The sequence below is a fragment of the Gopherus evgoodei genome, chromosome 24 (genome assembly GCF_007399415.2).
Source record: "Gopherus evgoodei ecotype Sinaloan lineage chromosome 24, rGopEvg1_v1.p, whole genome shotgun sequence".
NCBI lineage: Eukaryota > Metazoa > Chordata > Testudines > Testudinidae > Gopherus > Gopherus evgoodei.
The window spans coordinates 2,060,576-2,077,619 of record NC_044345.1 but is presented as its reverse complement, the minus strand read 5'-3'; the positions used below and the strand labels follow the sequence as shown (position 1 = coordinate 2,077,619).

Sequence of the window (17,044 nt, the reverse complement as noted above, 5' to 3'; positions counted from 1 at the left end):
CTGAAGGCGTCACTGACTCCTGTCCGAGGATGGCCAGGGCAAAGATGGGCGCTGCCCAACAACAGACAGATCAGCCCCAGGGCAATGAAAACGGCACAGCTAGTGCGGCACGAGGCCAGCTGGCAGGAAGGAGAAGCGAGGCCTTTAAAACACTGGGGATGAGGTTTCAGAAATGTTTTCCCTCCTCTAGCCAGGGGAGGTTTGTTCCTCTCTCCCATCTGGGGGGAGCCCCGCCAGCCGCACCCACCACCAGCCTGTCTCCCAACAGCTGCTGGGGGCTATGCTGCATGTTTCCTTGGCTAGCCCCCTGCCCCCTCAACATACTATAAAAACTCCACAACCCACCTGCGCCACAACTTCTTCTGCATAGAAAAGGCAGGGCCGGCATTAGGAGGTAGCAAGCAGGGGCCTGGGGTGCCAGGGGACCATTAAAAGTCCAGTGGGCAGTGCAGCGGGGCGAAGGCAGGCTCCCTGCCTGCACGTGGTTCCCAGAAGCAGCTGGCACGTCTGGCTCCTAGGGGCAGGGGCGGCCACGGGGTCTGCGTGCTGCCTCACCCCAAGTTGTCCGGGAACATGGCCAATGAGAGCTGCAGGGGTGGTGCCTGCAGGTGATGGCAGCGTGCAGAGCCCCTGGCTGCACTTACACCTAGGAGCCGAACATGCCAGCCGCTTCCGGGAACCCAGCAGAGCCAGGGCAGGCAGGGACCCTGCCTTCACCCCACTGCGCTGCCAACTGGGAACCACCCGAGGTAAGTGCCACCTAGCTGGGGCTCTCACCCTGAACCCCTCCCACATCCCAGCCCCGATCCCACACCCAACTCTCCTGCCCCATCCCAGAGCCTGCACCCCAGTCCTGAGCCCCCCCTCCTCCACCCCAAACCCCTCATCCCTGGCCCCACCCCAGAGCCCTCACCCCCTCCTGCACCCCAACCCCTGCCCCAGCCCAGTGAAAGTGAGCGAGGGTGGGGGAGAGTGAGTGACGGGGGGGCGGGGGTGCTAAGCTGCTCGGGTTTCAGCCCCGCACGGTGGGGCTCGGGCTTCGGCTCTCTGCCCTGGGCTCCAGGGAGTCTAATGCCCCCCCCCGAGAACAGCTGGTGTAGGAACCCCAGGGGCAGAGTCCAGATGTGCGGGGGGTTGGGGAGGATGCCCCGTGTGCTCGGTGCTGCCGGGGGGGGGCAGCGCTGGCTCTGGCTGCAGGGGGCTCGCCACCGCCCCCCCCCCCCCCATGACTGAGGAGCGTCGGACTTAACGTTCTGCCCCGGGAAACTACATTTCCCAGAGGCCTTTGCCACAGGGACACAGCCCCGGCACTACATTTCCCAGCGGGCGCCGCGCGGGCGCTCCGCTTCCCGGCAGGCTGCGCGGCGGGGCGATGGCGGCGCTGGCCGGGCCTGGCGCGGGGACCCCGGGGTCCGGCGCTCGCGACCTCTTCGCCGAGGGGCTGCTGGAATTCCTGCGCCCGGCCGCGCGCCAGCTCGACTCGCACGTGCACGCGGTCAGGTGCCTGATGGGGGAGGGGGGCAGGCCCGCTGCAGCTGGGATCTAGCCCCACGGGGGGGCATTACATGGGCTGGGGCCCGGGGGGGGCAGGCCAGCTGCAGCTGGGATCTAGCCCCATAGACTGGGGCCCAGGAGGGGGAAGGCACTGGATGGTGGGAGGTGCCGGCGGGGGGCGCTGCGACGGCTGCAGGGGAAGGGGGGGCAGGCCAGCTGCAGCTGGGATCTAGCCCCATTGGGGGGGTTGCACGGACTGGGGCCCGGGAGTGAGGGGGGCAGGCCCGCTGCAGCTGGGATCTAGCCCCACGGGGGTGCATTACATGGGCTGGGGCCCGGGGGGGCCGGCCAGCTGCAGCTGGGATCTAGCCCCATTGGGGCAGGGCGTTACATGGGCTGGGGCCCGGGGGGGGGCAGGCCTGCTGCAGCTGGGATCTAGCCCCACGGGGGGGCATTACATGGGCTGGGGCCTGGGGGGGGCAGGCCAGCTGCAGCTGGGATCTAGCCCCATAGACTGGGGCCCAGGAGGGGGAAGGCACTGGATGGTGGGAGGTGCCGGCGGGGGGGCGCTGCGACGGCTGCAGGGGAAGGGGGGGCAGGCCAGCTGCAGCTGGGATCTACCCCATGGTGGGGGGAGGCTGGGCTGAGCTCAGTACCCAGTGGTGTTGGGGGCCCAGGGGCTGAGCCTGGTGCTGGGGGTTGGCGGGGGGTGGGTCCGGGCAGGCCTCACTGTGCTCCCCTGGCTGGCTGGGGCTGGGGCGGGCAGCAGCACTGACTGATCCCCTTTGTGCTTCCCCAGGGAGAGCCAGGTGGAGCTTCGGGAGCACATCGATAACCTGGCCACAGGTGAGCCCGCGTGCCGCAGGGCTGGCTGGGCAACAGGCACATTCTGCTGGGCGTGCCACTGGCTGAGCAGCCTGAAGGGGGTGATTCCCCGGGGCGGGGTGCCTGGGCCAGAGTGGGGCATGTAGGGGAAGCAGAATCCCGGCTCGAGCTGGCACTTAGCACAGCCTGATTGTCAGGGAAGGTAACTGTTGGCCAGGGGACAAGGTTCCCCAGGGGAGCCCCTTTGCTCGGCTGGTTAGCTCCAGCCTGGGGAAATATGTTGCAGGAAGGGCCTGCTGTGTTCTGCGTGGGGTTTGGGGACGGGGTGGGGGATGCCAGCCTGCTCCCGCCTGGCACTGTGGTGTCCCTTCCCTCAGAGCTGTGCAGGATCAATGAAGACCAGAAGGTTGCGCTCGACTTGGACCCATACGTGAAGAAGCTGCTCAATGCCCGGCGCCGAGTTGTGCTGGTCAACAATATCCTGCAGAATGCACAGGTGGGTACCTCGCCCCCTGCCAGGTGCAGCAGAGGGACCCTGCTGGGCTCTGCAGGTGGGAGGGAGTCTGAGAACAAATCCCCAAGCTTTTGAGAGACACTGAACTGATCCAGCTGCCACTGGGGACGCTGGAGGCTTGGCCTGGAGTCTGCTTCAGACCCACCCCCTAAGGCTGATATGGAGGGGCTAAGAGATTGCATTGACTTCTCCTGGCTCTGCCATCACACGCGCTTGGCTGTGGGCTGCCAGCCTGGCTCAGGATGGTGTCCACAGACTTTGGTCCCCACCCTGTTTGCCCTGCAGAAATCGCTTGCTTCTCCTGCCTGAACAGCCTCGCTGCTCCTCTGAGGATTACTGTGCTAGGCCCTGCCCCAGAGCACTGCCCTGGGAGCTGCCTTTGGAAACTGACCGCTGCTTTCACTCCCCCCGAGGCAGCTCCAAGTTCTGGCGAGAATCCGGGGCTCCTGGTTGTCAGCCTGGGGCACTAGGAAGGCTAGAGGTGCCATCCAGAGCCTGGGTATGGGAAGGAATCTGTTTCCAAGGGACTAGGAGACTTCACCCACTCATGCAGCTGTGGGTCTGGCAGGGCTACATGGGAAGAGGCAGCGTTTCTGCTATGTGAGCATTATCTCCCCCCCACGCAGGAACGGCTGAGGAGACTCAATCACAACGTGGCCAAGGAGACTGCCCGCAGGAAGGCCATCCTGGAGGCCTCTGGCGGCTACCCCCAGGGCTCGCCCAGCAAGTGAAGCGTGCTGGGAGCCTGGCTGGAGCGTTGCTGGACTGATGGCCAGTGGATTCTAGAGCTGGTACTAGGAGTTCGGGGGCAGGGGGGGGACAGGAGCACCCCTGCAGAGCTGAAGTTAGTGGGGGGGGGAGACTGCAGGTGAGAGATGCACAGCTGGGTGTCAAATGGAGGGGTAGAGCCGCTCCCACCTTCCATGCTGCTTTCAGGGAGACCTCAGCAAGCTGGGCAGGTGACCTTTGCTAGCACCGATGCTCCATTCACAGAGCCGAGGGGCCCATGTACAATGTATTGTTAGGCTGGGAAGCGGTACAATAAAACTGCCTGTTGCTTATGACTGGTGAGTGATCTGTGGAGGGGAGTCCTGCTAGAGTGGGTGCTCGTGGACTTGCTGCAGACTGTTCTCTCCTGCCTGGCAGAGAACACTGCTTTGACAGACACAGCATTCGGGTGGCCAAACTGACTGACCCAAACTGCATACAACAGTCATGAGCCAGGGCCTGCCTGCTGCAAGGCAGAGGGCTGGAGCTTCCCCACCTAAGTCTGGAAGGGGGAAGGCACAGGGAGCGCCGCCCACCACATTTCAACTGTACACGTGTCACAGGTGGCTCCTGAGCCAGGGTTTGGCCACCCTAGCTCGAGAGGAAAGCGAAAGCCTTGCTCAAGTGCAGATCCCTTAGTAAAAAGAACAGGAGTACTTGTGGCACTGTGGAGACCATCCCGCAGTGTCTTGTCGTGCTTGGTGGAGACCCAGCACGAGATGAGCAGGCTGCTTTCCCAAAGCCCCCAGACAGGAAGTGCAGCTCTAGAGTGGATGGATGGACCAGTTTCAGCTCCTCCAAGATCTGGAATCCCCCCCAGGCCTCTGCCTGGGGAGAGGAGAAGGTTGTTTGCCCACATACAAATCAGAGGAGAGGCACTTAAAAGGGGGAACCATTTTAATATAACCTATAAAAACCAAGACAAAATATGAAGGACTCTTCCCATCGTTCGGTGAGACGGATGGGCAAGGACAGGCTCGGGTCTGGACGAGATTCTTCATGTGCTTCGGCCAGTAAGGGTCAAGCTGCGAGAGCCAAGCAAACAGCACATCAAAATGCAGGTGAGGCTGGAGCTTGTACCAGCCTTTTCAGAGTGCTCAGGTGCAGAGGGGAGTCCTGAGCTTAGAGCCAGCTGCCTGAGGGACAAGATCTCGCTAGTGAAAGAGCAGCAGCTGGCTGTCCCAGTGAGGTACAGCAGCTCCTATCGCCTGTTCCCCAGGGAGCTGGCCTGGTCACATTAACTGGGGCTCCCCAGCCAAGCGCAGAGGTTCCCGATAGTCCTGCATCCCAGCCAGCTTAAGCTTAGGGATTTACCTGCAGCATCTGAGTCTACGCTGCAGGGAAGCAGCCACCTGAGCAGCAGCAAGTTGGACCATTAGTTTCCACTTAGGGTCTCAGGCATTACAGGTAGGAGGTTGCGTTTAGAAGTGGGATGGGAAAGGTGCAGCCCCAGACACCAGGACCAGGCTGAGACCCTTGAGTTCCAGGTAGACATGCCCCTCAGACACCACTTGCCTGTCTTTACCTGTGCAGGTCACTCCTGAGTCTCCATGCTCTCCTCCTCCTCTCCTGCAGCTGTTTCTTCTTGATTCTCCTCTTCCTCCTCCCCTTCCTTCTTCTCTGGAGGCTTCTCGTAAGCCTTCTCTGAAGGGGTGACTATCACCCCGTCCCAAGTGGACATTTCAGAGGCCAGGTCTGGAAAGCAAACAGAAGAAGCCACGTCAGCGTGCAGGGCAGGGTCCTGCCAGCGTAAGATTGCCAGCTCCCTAACCCCAGGACATTCCTCAGAGCGGTGCCAGTAACAAGTGCTGAGTGGGGAGGAGACCAGCCGAACCCACCCAGAGCCCCCTGCCATTTCTCCTCCCGCTGCAGCTGTTACAGGAAGCTGACAGCAGACCCCTAGCGACTTACACTTACCAACTGGCATCAGCAGGCCCCTTACATTTGGGCACTTCTTTCCTCAAGGGCAAGTTGTCAGGTTGCAAGGCAAGGCAAGAGGCTGCTCCAAGTTCTAGCAACACCCCCCGCCCCAATGCAGGGACCAGGCCTATCCTTGTCACTGGCTGGGTGTGCCTCCGGGCTTGATTTGCTGAGTCTGACCAAGTCAAGCCATGTGGATTGGTCTCTTCCGCCATATGCTCAGGTAAGGCCCCCCTGCCCCAAGTTTCCTTAAGTCTTCAACCTTCCACAGTCTCCCTGAGGTGTCTCCAAATAAAGCCCCAGCACTTCCTGGCCACGCGGACCAGTAGTCATGAGCCACCGAGCTCCTACTTACAGCTGGCATCCCCCTCTTGTCCAAGGATCTTCCTGTAACCTCCGTGCGAGAGGATTCGGACAAGCGTCTGTGCCGTGTAACACACCATGTCCTGTGACGGGAGTAGAGAATGAATGCACGCGACGGAGTCCCCCGCACTGGGAGGAGAGCCCTTCTGACCGGCTCTCCTGCTGGCGTTGTATCAGATACATCATCCAGGCATTAGTGTGTTTGGCTCAGCCCACCACACGCTCTCAGCATGGCCTTGTTTTAGCCATAGGAGCCTGATATGACTGCCCCATGCTACAGTAACCCAGCGCTGCTTTGTGTGCACAGGGCTACGGCTTGGCTCCTCTCCCCAGGACAGGGGTGACATGAAGACTTGTTTGCTCTTCCCTCATTTACAGTTTAATTAAATTAAGACTTGGGCTCTGCAGGTCTTTGCTTTGACACAGTGAGCCACACTCCTGCCTCTGAACTGCATCCCACCACCAAGACTGGCTGAAGTGGCAGCTTCCCAGAGTATTGCCTCAGGGCTCCTAAATCCTCTTTCACGCTGTACCCAGGGTCACAGCACCCTCCTGATCTAACCCCCGTGACAGGAAGGGTTGAGCCCCAGGCTGGAAGCCCCTGGGGATAAACACAGCCAGAAAACCCACTAGCTCATTTTCAAACAGCAAGTTGCACTTCCAGCAGTTTTACCCCTTTACAGAATGCCATGGGGCCAGGATATCCCCAGCACCCCAGCCTCAGGGAGGCTGCATACACAAAGGTTAGTTCACCTGTTGTTCCAGGGTCATGACTGTATGGACTCTGAAGTTGCCACTCTCGCAGGGATCGGTGATCCCAACAGATCCCGGAAGGAACAGCCCAGCCGCCAGGATCTGAAGGCAGCGCCTGTGGGGCAGTCAGGTGTTAGCAACATAGACAGTTCCCCAGCACAATTGTCTCGCTGAGATCCTGGGTGAGTCACCACTGTGGCATAGGATATGTTTAGCGCTAGGCGCTAAGGAAAGTAGTCCAAGGTAGCACACTCCTAACATGGCGTAAGTGTGTGTGGCAGCAACTCACGGGTGTTCGCAATAGGCCGTGAATTTGCTTTGTCACCATATTTGAAAGGATTTAGACCTGAGAGCTCAAGGTAAGAAGTCCTGCGTTAATGGTACTGGCCAATGCCGTAATTACATTCATGCAGCAGCAACCTGCTCGTTTCAGGAGGTTCTGAAGAAGTGACAAGGGAGCTCACGCAGCATGAAACAGTCTTGAGAAAGCAGAGCCCACGGCACCAGCAGCGGCAGCAAGATTTCTACGCTGACATTCGCTTTAGCTGCAGCACACGTACCTGTACGCGACATTGAGAGCCAAGGGCTGCCTGGTAGGGTTGTTCATCACAGCATAGTGCCCCTGAAGGTAAGGGGAGGAAATTGTTAGACACAAGGGAGTGTTTATGAAAGATCAGTTTTAAGGCTCCTGTGCCTGCAGGAAGTGACAATCTGTGGGATTTGACTGCTTGAGCTGCTGCTGGGATTCGGAGTCAGGGGCTGCAGACCCACCAAATCCCTCCGAACATTGGCCAGGGAAGCCACAGTAGCACAGCAGATCAAAGAGTCTATATGGAATGTGTGCCTTTTAGATCAAAGCCCCCTTCCACTCACCAGAAGGTCGAGGATCCATGGAGTGAGGGGCTCGAAGCCAGGGAATCGGATTCTCAAGTCCTTCAGCAATCGGATTAAGACTTTCACCCTGAAAGATGACGGTTTACAAGGACAATGCTCAGAGGGTTTCACAGGACTCAGACCTCTCACTGGCTGCCAAGGCCAGTCTAGAGTATTAGGGATGGGGCTGCTTTGGGGGCCTGGGCTCAGGTGCTGCCCCTCTTCCCAGAATCAGCTCTGGAAGAACCCAAAGATTTTCCTCTACTAGCCAACACTTCGTCAGAAAGGGTTGGCCATGCAGGAGCAGGGGAGGCAAACCCGTGCAGGGTGGTGACCTGCATGGATCCAAGCAAAGCCAGATTGCTACGTGCCTGCAATATGAGAGCTGGGCTTGAGCTCCGGTGTTGTGTGTCTGGCTAGACTGGGCTATGTCACATCACTGCCTCAAGGAGTAGGGGACTGGTGATGAAAGCCCTTCCCCAGAGGGGAAACAGCCTGTTCACTGCATACAGGGAAGGCTAGGTCAGTAAGGCCTCCCAGCTGCAGAGAAACTTACGTGGACTGAGAAGCATTCTCTTCAAACCAGCGAGCATGTCGGATGGCAGCCAGGGCGCTCTGCAGCACTTTGATATCCACTGGAAGAGGAGAGGTAGGCAGGTTTGATTCAGAACATTTGAGGAGAGTCAGCCCGCAGTAAAGCAAGCTGCTCCCCATGCTCCTGTAAACATGCTCTGGATTGTCACAGCTGTGGGGTGCATAATCAGCAAGCAAGCTGTACTCCGCCCCCCAAATCCTCCAGCAGGGCTGTGGGTAAACAGGGTGGACAAATAGAAGCTCCCCATCCCCACACGCTAACTAAGCAGCCAAATAAGTTCTGAGAGGTTTCCTTACAGTGGAGCTCTGGGTCCAGCTTTCGAAGGTTGGGGGGCACGGTGGTAATGAGGATCTTCACCGTAGCATCAGCAGAGCTAATCTCAAAGCCAGTCTCGTTGGTTAACATGGTCAGGACTGAGGGAGAAAGACCAAGACAGTTACTGAGAGGGGGTCGTGAGACCCCACAGATCCCACACAGCTAAGCCCAAGACATCGAAGGCAAATAGAAGCAAAGAGGCTGGTCTCAGCCTTGACATTACACTGGTTTTCCGTTAGCTATCTCCGCTTTGCACTGGTTTGCACTGCCACAGGGAGTCTATGGGGACTGTCTCCCTATTTATCAGGGAACATCAGTGTCACTGCTTCTTCTGCTCATCTGCATCCCCTTCCCATCACACTGCACGTTAAGTTACTGACCTTCAGTAGGATCCTGTGCTCTCAGGCTTTCCACCACTTTGTTTCCTAAGGCAGCAACAGCTTCCACTAGAGAGAGAAATGAAATACAGAGTTACGTTCATTCTGGCCACTGCCCCCAGTCAGCCACGGAGGAGAAGCCAATACTTACACGTAGGCAAGATTTTCAGGATCACTACCAGATCGGCCACGTTGTGCCCCGTTGTCATGGTGCCCTTCTTGTAGGACCCCACCTGGCGGACTTCTTCGATTTGCTGGTTTACGGGAGCAAACCAAGAGTTAATGCCATCAACTCCACTTGTGTGGGTTCCCTTATGCACCCCACCCTCCAGAGGGGAGATGGACTCCAGTCAGACCAAAGAAAGCCAGTTTAATACTAGTTATGCCTCCAATATTCTGATCTTGTACTGAGGCAGGAGAATCAAGAGCAACTCAATCAGAACATGACAGTCTCCCTGATCTGCCGGCACGTCTTGTTGGATAGATTCTCCAAACAAACTCGTCTGACTCACCACTTCGAAAGTTCCTGGTGCTACGATCAAGTTGTCAATCACATTGTTTATTTTAGTCACCAGGGAAAGAATGGAAGCCTGAAAAGGAATCCGAGAAAGTGGTTGTAGCAGCAACAGATTGACTGGAGTCCTGAGACACCAAGCTAAATACACAAGCTTTGGAAGGATATGACTTAGACAACCCCCATACAAGGGATGCGACAGACAGGTTAGTTCAAGTGTGTTTAGAAGCCACTTTCCAAATAATGTTGCATTTTCCCTCACCAGCATCCTACTGCAGGCTACAATACCCACCCCAGGACGTGCATCTCCCACAGGCTAGGGAGCTAGCCCTCCCTTTCTACGAAGATCATTTCTTGTACTCCTTACAACCGTGAGAAAGTTAACACTCTACTGAAAGCAACCTGGCAACACCTTGAACTCCTTCGGACACGTTTCCAACGGCAAACCCCCAGCACGCATGCTTTATTCACCTGTTCCGCAGAATTGGGAGCCAGATCCTGGTTTCTCTTCAGCAAGGCTTCACTGAAGGCAGTCTCATCTGGGGCAGGTTTCACACGAGGGAAGGCCATTTCACACTGAAACGAAAGTAGACAGACATCAGACTGCTGGTGTGCCAGTGAGACAAGGTCTTCAAAGTGGCTCGTTTACCAGCAAGAAAATGATTATTCCATTTAACTCCACTATTTACATCCATTAGTCACTTCAATGTATTTCCTTCTGCTAATGGCAGTTCCACTGTAGCAGTCAAGTTGGGCATTTCATTTTTAGTGGGTTTTGAGTGGAGCAGGGAAACCTTCAGTCCTGCCTACATATCTTCCCTGGGGCTCAAACAACAGAGAATCACTAGAATTGGTGCATTACCACCACAAAGCCCGTGTTCTACACAGAGCTGATTGGGAACCAAGAGCTAGGAAAAGGCAGTTGTGAGAAGCTGGATTAAAAAAATTCTGAAGAATCCATCCTGAAAAGCCTTATTAGTAAAAGGAGGCAAAAAAAAGGAAACCCTGCTGTACCTACGCTCGGAACATATATCCAAAGCTTATAACTGTTGTGACAGGGTGTGCAGCCCCACCTTTGAAGGCAGGGAACCCATTAATCCCTTCTCCTTGGCAAGGACCACACCTGTGTATCTTTACTGCAGAGGCACTCGAGAGGATGGAAACAGTTGTAAGGAACGGGAAACCTCCCCAATAAAGGAAGTAGATCAAGCAGTCCTGTTAATCCTGAGAAGGGCCAAGACCAGGAAGTCTGGAGGATACACTGATTTCTGCTGGGAACTTGGCCAAGGTAACTCATGCTTTGTTTGGACTATTGGCAGCAGAGTTGGGAAGAGAGATTTTCTCCTGTGTTTGGATCTTAAAGGATGGGCCGTATGTCACAATAAGAACCAGCTCTCCCCAGTCTCTTTACCCTTCACCTTGTGCCTTCACTGTCATTTGCCACACCCTGACAGCCATGCTAACCACTTATGGTCACTTTGATTACTTCAAATTAGCCAAAAAAAATCAAACAGCAGGTCTGGCTTTCAGCAAACTTTGTCTCATACTAGACTACCAGCAGTTAAGCTATTAGATGCCACAGCCTGCAGAGTTTGTACTGGGAGCTTTATGGGTGTGTCTTCACAGCAGTTTGCTCAAGTTACCCCAACTTTATTCTTGTCCACACACAGGAGTGTCCAGCTCAAATTATGTGGTGGTTTGAACTCCCAGCTAGCCCATGAATGGCTAAGTGCAGTGAGGAGGCCACAGCTCAAGTTACAAAAAGCCAGCAGCAGCTAATCCAATCACTCTGGGTAACTGAATGGTTTGAAGTGTGGCTGCTCTGAGTCGCACTGGAAGGTAGATTAGCCCAATTGCAGTTAACTCAGGTATGCTAACTGTGCTGTGAAAACACACCTTAAACTCAGTTTATTTTTAAACCAAGAATATAATTGCAATACAACATTCCTGCACCTGGTTTATACAGCCAATGCCATGGACTGGCTAAACCAAGCCAGGTTACTCACCACATAGAAGTCAAAGGGGATGTGTGGCACAAAGGGCCTGAACCTGAAAAAGCCAAAGGTGAGTTCTTATGACAACGTCAACCAGTCACTGCTGGGTGATAACAGGGCAGACCCCATACACCAGACAGAACCACTAGTCCATCCAATCTTACACCTCTGTTGGGAGGGTGTGCTAGAGAAAAGCAAACCCTTCTTCCCAGCCTCTCATGGGAGGACCTCTCACCCCGTTGGACAAGCTGAAATTCCTTTTTACCTGGGAGATAGGAAGTTTAACAGCTTAATACACTGGCTTAGACTCTTGCCATAGAGAATGGGGCCATCAAGATTCACCAGCAACTGTGCAGCAGTATTACTAGAGAAGGTTGTTTGAAGGGGGGGTGAGAGGGTTGTCAATCAACTGTTTATCAGTTTAGAATGGGTCCCACCTAAGCAAAGCTCTGAATAGGCTTTAGGCTCTTGCCTGTGCAGTACGTAGTTAGGGATCTCATCCACATGCTGGATCCTAGCGTTAGGAAGGTTATAGGGTTTTGCTTCATAGCATATGGACAAAGCTGCACTTTCCCTCTACCTCCTACTGGTTTGCAACAAGTTGGTGGCCGGCCCCCAATCCAGAAGTGGCTGCATTTCAGCAGTGTTCTGTCTCTACAGCATGACAAGCTAAGACACGCCGCACCTCCCCACGGGAGGGGGGCACCGGATTTCTGGATGGTGATGCTCACAGCTGCAGCCCAGCCCCTACTTCCGCCCCGGGGCTGGTTAGCTCGGAGACGGCACTTACCCACTGCCAGGGCCGCCCCTGGAGCCAAAACGACCGCCACGGCCACGGCCTCGATCACCCCTGGGGAAGGATGAGAGCCCCATGTCAGCAGAGCAGGGGCCCGCAGACCCCACCTTGGGAGAGGAACTGCCCCCCCACACACTCCATGGGGGCAGCTCGCCCACCCACGGGGAAGCCCTCTGGATCTATCCCCCTCATTCAACACCGCCCGTCCCCCTCCCCCTGGGCCCAGACCCCGCCCCAGTATCTTCCCCCAGGCAGCCCCTGGATCCACCCCCCGGGCCCAGACCCTGACCCCTCCTCCCCAGTTTCTCCCCCAGGGAGCCCCTGGATCTACCTCGGGCCCAGACCCCGATCCCAATCCCCCCAGTATCTCCCCCAGGCAGCCCCTGGATCCACCCCCCGGGGCCCAGACCCCTCCCAGTATCTTCCCCCAGGCAGCCCCTGGATCCACCCCCCGGGCCCAGACCCTGACCCCTCCTCCCCAGTTTCTCCCCCAGGGAGCCCCTGGATCTACCTCGGGCCCAGACCCCGATCCCGATCCCCCCAGTATCTCCCCCAGGCAGCCCCTGGATCCACCCCCCGGGGCCCAGACCCCCCCCAGTATCTCCCCCAGGCAGCCCCTGGATCCACCCCCCGGGGCCCAGACCCCCACCCAGTATCTCCCCCAGGCAGCCCCTGGATCCACCCCCCGGGGCCCAGACCCCCACCCAGTATCTCCCCAGGCAGCCCCTGGATCCACCCCCCGGGGCCCAGACCCCCACCCAGTATCTCCCCCAGGCAGCCCCTGGATCCACCCCCTGGGGCCCAGACCCCCCCCAGTATCTCCCCCAGGCAGCCCCTGGATCCACCCCCCGGGGCCCAGACCCCCACCCAGTATCTCCCCCAGGCAGCCCCTGGATCCACCCCCTGGGGCCCAGACCCCCACCCAGTATCTCCCCCAGGCAGCCCCTGGATCCACCCCCCCGGGGCCCAGACCCCCCCCAGTATCTCCCCCAGGCAGCCCCTGGATCCACCCCCCGGGGCCCAGACCCCCCCAGTATCTCCCCCAGGCAGCCCCTGGATCCACCCCCCGGGGCCCAGACCCCCCCGAGTATCTCCCCCAGGCAGCCCCTGGATCCACCCCCCGGGGCCCAGACCCCCCCCCAGTATCTCCCCCAGGCAGCCCCTGGATCCACCCCCCAGTATCTCCCCCAGGAAGCCCCTGGATCCAGCCCCTGGGCCCAGACCCCGATCCCCCCAGTATCCCCCCCAGGCAGCCCCTGGATCCACCCCCCGGGGCCCAGCCCCCCCCAGTATCTTCCCCCGGGCCCAGCCCCTGGATCCACCCCGGGGCCCATCCCCCCGCCAGGCAGCCCCCGGCTCCATTCCCAACCCCGGCGCTGCAGCCCGCGGGGCCCGGGCCCGGGCCTGGCCGCCCCTCACCTCATGGCGCCGCTGAACCCGAACAATGGAACCCGCCGCTGTGGAGAGGAGAAGCCGCCGGCTCGCGTCGCTCACCCTCCAACAAGCTGCCCGCCTATTGGCTGCGCGCCGCCTCCCGCGCGACCAGCCCCAGACGCCCCTCTCCGATTCCGGCTTTGCCATTGGTCTTCTCGCCTAACTGTCGTGACGCGCCGAGAGGCGTCAGAGCGTCGGCCAATCACAGGCCGTCCCGGGGCGGGACCGTTGGAGAGCTGGAGCGCCGGGCGGGTTGTGCCCCGATTGGCCGCGCTCTGCACTGACGGGTAATGACCGCCAGGTGGGGAGGTGGAAAGGAACCGGTAGGAGGCGCGCCGAGTGCGCATGCGTATGTGGCACTCACTGTAGCGCACAGCGATATGTAGGCGCTTGAGGCCAGCTCCGAGCACGCAGCAGAGTGGCGCAGCGGAAGCGTGCTGGGCCCATAACCCAGAGGTCGATGGATCGAAACCATCCTCTGCTAGGCCGCGTCTTTTAGCGCCGCGCCCTCCCTTGGTGCAGGGCAGTAACCAGCCCGCTCTTTTACTCCCCAGCCGTTCGCTGGTGACCTCACCGCCTTGCAGGCGTTCCTTTGTGACGTCATCACCGGTGTTACGTGCTGCGGTGTTGGATGTGATGTCACTGCACTGATTTTTGGGTGAGTGTCGCCATGCAATGGCATCTGGCTGTGATGTCCTTGTTCAGGTGTGACGTCACTGTGTGGTGTCCGGGTATGATGTCATTGTTCGGGTGTGACATCGCCGTGCCGATGTTGATGTGCAGTGGTTCTCTCTGTGAGGTCCTTGTTTGGGTGTGACATCACTGTGCCGGTGTCACTCTGTGGTGTCCAGGTATGATGTCATTGTTCAGGTGTGACATCACTGTGCCGGTGTTGATGTGCAATGGTTCTCTCTGTGATGTTAGTGGTCGGGTGTGACATCACTGTGCCGGTGTCACCGCGCAGTGTCCGAGTATGATGTCATTGTTCAGGTGTGACATCACTGTGCCGGTGTTGATGTGCAATGGTTCTCTCTGTGATGTTAGTGGTCGGGTGTGACATCACTGTCCCAGTGTCACTGTGTGGTGTCCGGGTATGATGTCATTGTTCGGGTGTGCCATCACTGTGTCGATGTTGCCATGCGACGGTGTCTGGCTGTGACATCACTGTTCGAGTGTGACATTACTGTGCCGGTGTCCTTGTGCGGTGTCTAGCTGTGACGTGTTTGTTTGAGTATAACATCATTGTGCCGGTGTCACCGTGCGATGGCGTCTAGCTGTGATGAGCTGGTTCCTGCAGTTCCCGCAAGTGATTTCACTGCAGCTTAGAGCCCGCTGGAGCTGATGAACAGGCCGGGAAGTGACCGCCTGCCAAGGTGCCTGGGCCAAGGAGGGAGCGGGGTCAGCAGGACCTGCGCTCCATACCACACAGGGGCCAGCGCCTGAAATTCCAGTTCCTGGCATACCAAGTTGTGCAATTTTACCAAAATAGTGGGTGGTTTTTTTCTTAAAGCCCCAGCTCCTGGAGTCAGGTGACAGCACCAAGCATCTCAGCTTCCTTTTAAAAGTAATAAGACAAGCTTCTAGCCCTGGCTGAGGAGAAAAACTGGAAAACACGGCCCAGAAGGCAAATAACACAAACCCAATGTAGTGTATTGATTGAAATCTCATGGGTTTTGGAAGCCCTGACTCATGATCTGTGGACACCTGGGGGTTGGAGAAGCTTCAGGCAGTCCCAGGGCCAAGGTGAGGACCCTGGTTATTTATTATTTATTTATTGACTGGTATCGCTGGGTCCTTGAAGCCCCAGCCATGGCCCCTGTGCCCATTGTGCCAGGCACTGCACTTTGTGTACACTCTGCAGTTTGAATTGACAGCTGAACAAGTAAGAGGATACAAACCTGCTTTGGACGGAGACAGAGACACTGATGAGAAAGCGAGGGCAGGTAATTAGGGGGCAATCAGATATGCATAGTATGGAGTGGGCCCTAGATAAAACCGGGACCCCATTGGGCTGTGCATTTTACAACCATCAAAGAGAACCAGTCCCTGCCCCAAAGAATCTGCAAGCTCACCAGACCAGACAGACACTCGGCCTCTTTCCCATCCTGTGAGAATTTGGGAAATACTGAAAAGTGTTCCCATCCCAAATTGGGCCCAAAAAGTCAAAACCTTGACAATTTTCACCAGTGAAAAAAACAAATCTGAAAAAAGCCCATTGCATTCCAGTCACTGGCAACGTGTCAATTCCATCCGTGTAAACAGCCAAACAAGACGTTGCAGATCAAACGGCCCTGAAATGTCTTGTTTCAGAAAGATTGGAATAGGACATGTTGACCCTTTCAACACTTTCCCCCTCCCAAACGTGTCAAGCTGGGAGATCCCTTGCAGCCGACCCTGTTCTGTCAACGGGTTCTGGTCTGATGAATCGGCCTTTTCCGGCAAAAAAAAGTTTGTCTAAAACTTCCCAACCAGCTGGGATCCCCACCCTGCATAAGCTCTGTGTGTCTGGTGCTGACAGACCTCTGGGTGGCGCCGAGACACCACAGAACATCTGCTCAGCCCAGCCAGTGGATGCCCCTTTCCTCCAGCTCCTGGCATCTGAAATGCCAGCAACGGGGCACTGAAAATGGCCACATTAGGGGCTTCGTCCCTGGGCATCACCAAGGGGACAAGTGAGACTTGGGGGCATGTGGGAGCATGGTAACTGTGCCGGAGTTAGAAGGGAGCAGTGTAGACGCAGCAGTGGGGAGATGTAACTTGAGGGGACGGGAGGGGGGAGTAAAGTGCATTGTGTCACCCAACACACACACCCCCGGGTGGCAGGAAGCACATGGCCCAGGAACTGGTTCAAGGGACTGCTCAGCAGAGAAACTTCTCATGCTCCCAGCAGGGAGGGGATGTTTGGGGGAAAACTCCCTGCCTCTCACGCCCTGTAAAAAAATACTGGAGCTTGGAGTGGCTCCTGGCTGAGCCCATCTGCCCCCTCCCCGGGGCCCAGGCGGTTTGGATGGGGGTAAAATCAGACGAGTTCCCCACCTGCCAATGGCCCTGCTCAGTAACCCTGGCTCCCTGGAGCCATCCATCACGGGGGCAGCGCCAGCTGATCCACAAAGCCCAAATAACCAGCTCTCCCTCCCTCAGTCCCCCACCGCTGACAGTGACTTTGGAGCCATTCATGCCCCCCCACAGCTGCTAATGCCGCAGCCCCCTGCCCAGACCAGCCTCAGGTTCATCTCTGCAGATGTGCTTTGGGAGGGCACCGGGGGGGGCACGATGCGCTCTCAGTGCCCGTGGGGGTGATTTCAGAGCAAACAGGGCCTGTGGAGGCACCCACGCATCCCACAGCGCACCCTGAAACGAAAGACCAAGGCAGGCTGACCAGGGATCTCTGAACACTTGGGAACCATGACATCACTCTCAGCGCCTCTCCTGGGAGAAGGATTAGTGTCCTTACGATATTTCACTTGTGGGGAAACTGAGGCAGGGGAGGGGAAAGGGGCTCGCCCAAG

General features: G+C 57.5%; 3 protein-coding genes and 1 non-coding gene across 5 annotated transcripts in view; 3 read left to right on the top strand and 1 right to left on the bottom strand.

Annotated features, from left to right (window-relative positions):
- The first annotated feature begins 1,368 nt into the window (after nucleotides 1–1,368).
- Nucleotides 1,369–5,213, top strand: SNAPIN (SNAP associated protein). Of its 2 annotated transcripts, XR_003997640.1 has the most exons (5): nucleotides 1,369–1,500; nucleotides 2,294–2,340; nucleotides 2,697–2,815; nucleotides 3,460–3,792; nucleotides 5,135–5,213. XR_003997640.1 is itself a non-coding variant. In XM_030541759.1 (4 exons), the coding sequence occupies exons 1-4, from the start codon at nucleotides 1,373–1,375 to the stop codon at nucleotides 3,562–3,564; spliced, it is 399 nt and encodes a 132-aa protein (XP_030397619.1). In that variant the 5' UTR covers nucleotides 1,369–1,372; the 3' UTR covers nucleotides 3,565–3,897. The 2 variants fall into 2 exon arrangements, 1 of the variants encoding a protein (XP_030397619.1); XM_030541759.1 differs by lacking the exon at nucleotides 5,135–5,213 and having other exon boundaries at nucleotides 3,460–3,897.
- Nucleotides 4,481–13,625, bottom strand: ILF2 (interleukin enhancer binding factor 2). Its single transcript, XM_030541758.1, has 15 exons — nucleotides 13,521–13,625; nucleotides 12,096–12,155; nucleotides 11,318–11,360; nucleotides 9,783–9,887; nucleotides 9,310–9,387; nucleotides 8,949–9,051; nucleotides 8,801–8,866; nucleotides 8,402–8,518; nucleotides 8,067–8,145; nucleotides 7,511–7,598; nucleotides 7,198–7,259; nucleotides 6,638–6,752; nucleotides 5,877–5,967; nucleotides 5,127–5,296; nucleotides 4,481–4,626 (listed from the first exon to the last, which is right to left on the bottom strand). The coding sequence occupies exons 1-14, from the start codon at nucleotides 13,523–13,525 to the stop codon at nucleotides 5,136–5,138; spliced, it is 1,173 nt and encodes a 390-aa protein (XP_030397618.1). The 5' UTR covers nucleotides 13,526–13,625; the 3' UTR covers nucleotides 4,481–4,626; nucleotides 5,127–5,135.
- Nucleotides 13,626–13,906: 281 nt separating this feature from the next.
- The window catches only part of NPR1 (natriuretic peptide receptor 1), a 36,904-nt gene continuing 33,766 nt past the window's right edge, over nucleotides 13,907–17,044 (top strand). The window contains exon 1 of the mRNA XM_030541757.1: nucleotides 13,907–14,193. The gene's annotated coding sequence lies outside the window, so the exon portion shown is untranslated. The remainder of the gene's footprint in view (nucleotides 14,194–17,044) is intronic.
- Nucleotides 13,948–14,019, top strand: TRNAM-CAU. The gene has a single exon. It is a non-coding gene; the product is annotated as a tRNA-Met (tRNA).

Bases quoted from the DNA above. Each gene is read 5' to 3' on its own strand.
- ILF2 (XM_030541758.1), bottom strand. The intron at 9,888-11,317 runs GTGAGTAACCTG...CTTTCGTTTCAG, and splicing joins TCCCCTTTGACTTCTATGTG to TGTGAAATGGCCTTCCCTCG. The intron at 9,052-9,309 runs GTGAGTCAGACG...CCCGTAAACCAG, and splicing joins CACCAGGAACTTTCGAAGTG to CAAATCGAAGAAGTCCGCCA.
- SNAPIN (XM_030541759.1), top strand. From the start codon at position 1,373: ATGGCGGCGCTGGCCGGGCCTGGCGCGGGGACCCCGGGGTCCGGCGCT. The intron at 2,341-2,696 runs GTGAGCCCGCGT...CCCTTCCCTCAG, and splicing joins CATCGATAACCTGGCCACAG to AGCTGTGCAGGATCAATGAA. The intron at 2,816-3,459 runs GTGGGTACCTCG...CCCCCCACGCAG, and splicing joins ATATCCTGCAGAATGCACAG to GAACGGCTGAGGAGACTCAA.